This window comes from Sciurus vulgaris (assembly GCF_902686455.1).
Source record: "Sciurus vulgaris genome assembly, chromosome: 3".
Lineage (NCBI taxonomy): Eukaryota > Metazoa > Chordata > Mammalia > Rodentia > Sciuridae > Sciurus > Sciurus vulgaris.
Window position 1 is genome coordinate 160,202,100 of NC_136463.1, and position 5,079 is coordinate 160,207,178.

The 5,079-nt window shown below is 59.0% G+C and overlaps 1 protein-coding gene across 1 annotated transcript; it reads right to left on the reverse strand.

Moving 5' to 3' along the window:
* Positions 1-630: 630 nt before the first annotated feature.
* FZD5 (frizzled class receptor 5) lies at positions 631-4,558 on the reverse strand. Its single transcript, XM_079132501.1, has 2 exons — positions 3,920-4,558; positions 631-3,649 (listed from the first exon to the last, which is right to left on the reverse strand). Exon 2 carries the CDS (start codon positions 3,391-3,393, stop codon positions 1,636-1,638), a length of 1,758 nt encoding a protein of 585 aa, XP_078988627.1. The 5' UTR covers positions 3,394-3,649; positions 3,920-4,558; the 3' UTR covers positions 631-1,635.
* Between the last annotated feature and the right edge of the window lie 521 nt (positions 4,559-5,079).

Below are 5,079 nucleotides of genomic sequence, written 5' to 3' on the forward strand. Positions count from 1 at the left end.
CCCACTCAGTCCTGGTCACTGGTATTTGCTGGCTGATGCACTGTCACCCCTTCCCCAGTGGTAGCCTCACACTCTTCGTGAATGAATGGTTAAACAGATTAGGAGAACATAACTTCCAAAGGCAAAGAAATGTGTGTGTATTCATCAAGAGTCCATCATATATGAAGGAATGGTAAACACTGGGAGAGCAAACCTAGTAACAGCAAGTGTGTTAGAGGCGTCTCCGAAAAGGAAAAGGAAAATTCAGGCGGGCCGGGCGGGGTGGAAGGGGAGCCTTCTTGCAGCCGGCATTCCACTCCTCATATTTGAAAGCTTAGGCAAGGATGTTGTGGGTCTCATTTGTTTTGAGACTGCAGAGAGAGCACTGTGTTGCTGCTTTGGGGGCATAAACTAGCCCTGCGTCCAGGGACACTTGTTTTCCCTCCTCGGGGCCAATGTTTGTTCACAGGTAGCCAGCCTCCCTCCCCCAGTTCAAGCACTTCACTGGAGGGTGGGTGTGGTTTCTAATCACAGCTCTCCAGGAGAGGAGGAATAAGAAAAGCAAAAAGACTGTTTAACATGATAAAGGAGGCGGGGTGAGGGAGTAGATAAGAGAAGCGTTGGAAATTTACTTTAATTACTGGAAGCATATCCGTTTTAGTCCTTTAATTTAGAAGGGAGCCCTCTTTAGCAACAATCCCTAAGTATTTCCAGAAGAAGGGAGTGGGTGTACTTTCACCAAAATTGTAACACAAGTCCCTTTAAAATAATAATAAGGGATCCAAGAAGCTTAAGAACCATCCACTCTCTCTCTCTGGCACAAAGCTTACCATCTCACCAGTCTAGAATTCATGTTCCACCAAACACCATCCCTTAGGCTCTCATTATTGCAAGTGTTTATGCTGGACATTCTATGCTGCTACCTCTAACTTAGGGCACTGGTTCTGTTAGGAATGAAAATGACTGCAAGCAAGCACTGCTGCCAGAACCCAAGCTCAACAGACAAGGTTAAGGATACACACGATCCCTAAGTGCTCCCTAACTCCCTAACCTAAACACCTGGAGAGGCCCTAGCACATCATGCTCCCCCTCCTTGGGAGGACTTGAGGCTGTGCTCAGGAACCAGCAGCAGGTCTAAAGTAGCTTGGACACTTTTAAGCAGTGGAAGGAGGAACTAGCTGAAAAAGTACACTCCACTCCTTTCCAGTCACAGCAACCCAAACTTTCACCGTTCACATTTTTTTTAAAGACACACATATAGGAAATATATTTTCCCAATTTAGACCACACAGTTCAAAGAAACTTGAACCAAATGGAACCTCATCACAATGCCAACCTTAGGATTGTAAAGCCCCCAAAGCAAAGGTAAATTTTGTTGCCAAAATGCAACAGTTAAAAATTAAGAAAAATACATATAAATTAAAAAGAGGGTTCCTCTAAAGGGGGCAGTAAGAAACGCACAGCAGAATACACGTGAGCCCCTTTAAGAACTGGGACAGGTGCTCCCTTGAAACTGCCCCTTTTCCCTCTCTCCAGGTTGTCCCGGGAGGGGGCATCAGCACCGTGAAGGTAAACGGAAGCGACCTTCTCAAGCTACCAAACAAAACAACCCCCTCCCTCAACTCCCAGCACGGGTCCCTCGGCCACGGCCTCCTCCTACACGTGCGACAGGGACACCTGCTTGTGGTAGGCGGCGGAGGGGCCAGGTGGCCCGGTCCTGCCAGTGAGCGCGGCGCTCGCCTCGGCATAGTCCCCTGCGGCCATAGCGCCACCGCTCTTGTGGCCCCGCCGCGGGCGGCAGCAGCAGCGGCTGGTGAAGCGCCGCCACGACTCCACCGTCTTGCCGGACCAGATCCAGACGCCCGACGTGATGCCCACCACCAGGCACATGAAGTACTTGAGCATGAGCACCCAGTACTCGGGCTTGGCGCGCGGCTGGCCGGCGTCGGGGCCCGGGCAAGCGCAGGTGAGAGCCGCCTCCCAGCTCTCGCGATAGTGCTGCTCGTACAGGTAGCAGGCCACTACGATGCTGGCCGGCACCGTGTAGAGCAACGTGAAGATGCCGATGCGGATCATGAGCTTCTCCAGCTTGTCCGTCTTGGTGCCGCCTTGCTTGATGACGCTACGGATGCGGAAAAGCGACACGAAGCCCGCAAGGAGGAAGAGCGTGCCCACCAGGAGGTAGAGCACCAGTGGGCCCAGCACGAAGCCGCGAAGCGAGTTCAGGTTCTGGTTGCCCACGTAGCAGATGCCGGCTACCGGGTCCCCGTCCACTGAGCTCAGAGCCAGCGCCGTAATGGACTTGACGCTGGGAATGAGCCACGCTGCTAGGTGGAAGTACTGCGCATAACCCGCAATAGCCTCATTGCCCCATTTCATGCCAGCCGCCAAGAACCAGGTGAGCGACAGGATGACCCACCAGATGGAGCTGGCCATGCCAAAGAAGTACACTAGCAGGAAGACGACGGTGCACAGCGCAGGGCCTGTCGTCTCATAGTGGATATGGTTGTGCTCCCGACTGCAGGCCACACTGGCATGGCCCACAACCAGGCGCACCAGGAATCCCAGCGACACGCACAGGTAGCAGGCTGACAGAAAGATGATTGGACGCTCAGGGTAGCGGAAGCGTTCCATGTCAATGAGGAAAGTGGCCACCGTCGTGGACGTGGAGATGAAGCAAAGCACTGACCAGAGGCCAATCCAGAAGGTGGCGAACGTGCGCTCATCCGGGCTGAAGGACGGCTGGTAGCAGGGCACCGCACAGTTGGGCACCTGTCCTGTTCGCACCTTGTTGTAGAGTGGGTGCGACTCCTTCAGGATGGGCACGAAGGGCTCGCGGCAAGTGCACACAGATGGGCCCCCTGCTGCGCACTCGCTCCCGGAGGACGGCCCCCCTGGCGGGCCTGGGAGTGTGGGCTTAGCTGGGAAGGATCTGGGGGGCGTCGTGGTGGCCTCGCTGCGGTTGTAATCCATGCACAGGACCTCGGCGTCGCGGCCCAGCACCGGGAGACGGTCACAGCTCATGCGCTCTGGCCAGGCGAAGCCGTACTGGCGCATGAGCGGCGAGCAGCCGGCCTTGGCGCGCTCGCACACCGAGCGGCAGGGCGGCAGCGGTTTGTGGTAGTCTGGCAGGCAGATGGGCGTGTACATGGAGCACAGGAAGAACCGCAAGTCCGGCGAGCAGTGAATCTCCACCAGCGGCCAGAATTGGTGCACCTCCAGGCCCGCCTCGTCCTGCGTGTCGTGGTTGAACTGGTTGGGCATGTGCGTCAGGTTGTAGCCGATGCCGCGACACATGGGTACGGTGATTTCTTGGCACACAGGGGCCTTAGAGGCGGCCGCCGCCCGGCCGGCCAGCTGCGCCAGAAGCAACAGCAGAAGCGAGGGCGGCGCGGACGGGTCAGGCCGAGCCATCGCCCCCTCCCTCCCCTCTCCTCCCGCAGCCCGAGAGGGGCCAAGGCAGGCAGAGGAAACCGGGACTGGGGCTTCCCTCTCGGGAGTCTCCTGTGTGACGCCGGGGCTGGCAACCTGTTGGTTTCTTTTTCTCTTAAAGAAATCCGTCCAAAGATAAACTGCTTCGGGAAGGCGCTGCCTCAGCTGCCAGCACTCAGCTCTTCGCGGGATAGGGCTGGAGAGGGACGGTTAGGGCTCCAATTCCAGGGAAGGGTCTCTTTCAAAAGAGAAGGGGGAAGAAAAATTGCAACCACTCCTCTTGGAGGGGCGTCCACGGCTCCATACCGAAATCGGTCTCCAATCTCTAACTTAACCACTCTCCTTTCCTCCCCTCCACCTCCTAGAAAGAACCAAACTATTGACTCTCTCCACCCTCCCTTTTCTGACCGAGCCCTCCAGGCTGTGCCTCGGGGTCAGAGCGCTCAATCCCCGGAAAAGGACAGAGAAACCGGGAGAACAGGGAAAAAGGGAAGGCGCGGGCTCTCACCTCTGAGGATCCCGCCGAGAGGAGCAGATGTCTGCAGCCAGCCTGGGTCCTCGGTCCCTGGGACACTCCGCTCAGAAATGCAACTCCGAGCCGGGACAAGGCCGGGAAAGTTTAGCGACAGGCTAGGTAACCGTGGCGGCGACACATGGTAGCAGGTGGGGGCGTCTCAGAGAGCTGGGCGCCCCCCGAATACGGTCGGCACAGGCCTGTCACTCGCCGTCTCTTCCTCCGGGGCCCCCCGCATGGTCCAGGCGGAGCAGGGCAGAGGCAGGCCGTGCGTTCCACCCGGGTCCGAGAGCCAAAGCAAAGGCGAGAGCGCCTGGCAGCACCTGGGAGGGAGGAAGGCGGAATGCGGCGGCCGGGACCCGGCCGCCTCACAGCTCGGCAAGCAGCCGGCGCTGGCCGGGCCGGGACTACATGGTGCGCGCTCGCCGCCGCAGCGTCCCGCCCGCCGCTCGCCTCCTCCCCTGCAGGGGGCTCCGCGCTCCAGCGGACTCCTGGGGGCGGTGGCTGCGCTATCTGGACGCAACGGGTTCGGCTCCTCCCCCGCGCTCTCGCACCCTGTCGCCCACCTTCGGTGGGCACCGAGCTGCGCGCGACGGCAGAGGAGACAGGGCTGCGGGCTGACTGCCCTCTCCCGCCCCGCTCGGGTCACCTGCCTCTAATGCCCGCCGGGACGCCCCGCCCCGACCCCGCCCCCTCAGGCCTGGGCTCGAGTGGTGGGCCACCCCGTCAAGCTCTCCGCGCGTCCCCGCCCACTGCCCCGCGGGCTCGGCCTCTCCCCTGGCGCCCTCTGGCCCCTCCCTGGGCCGGCAGCCGAAGAGAACTGGCCAATCGTGGGTTGGGAAATGACGGGGGTGGGGCGAATGCTAATCACGCCGCCTTGAGAACCCGGGCGGGAAACCCTGGCCAGAAGTCCCTCCGGAGTTCTTTGCAACCGCCCACCGGTTCGGGACTCGCATTCCTGTGATACGGTAGTTTATGAACCTTCGCGTTCAGGTCCCCCCCCGCCCCCCCAGGTCTCTACAGAATCCAGCGCTTGTATGAACAACTACTCAAAGAATCATTTTTAGCTGCGGCACCTGTCTCCCTTCGGTGAGGCGTTGGACTGGGTGAAAGAAGAGCTAATACTTATCGAACTCCCACTGAGTGCCCAACAA

Bases quoted from the DNA above. Each gene is read 5' to 3' on its own strand.
- FZD5 (XM_079132501.1), bottom strand. From the start codon at position 3,393: ATGGCTCGGCCTGACCCGTCCGCGCCGCCCTCGCTTCTGCTGTTGCTT.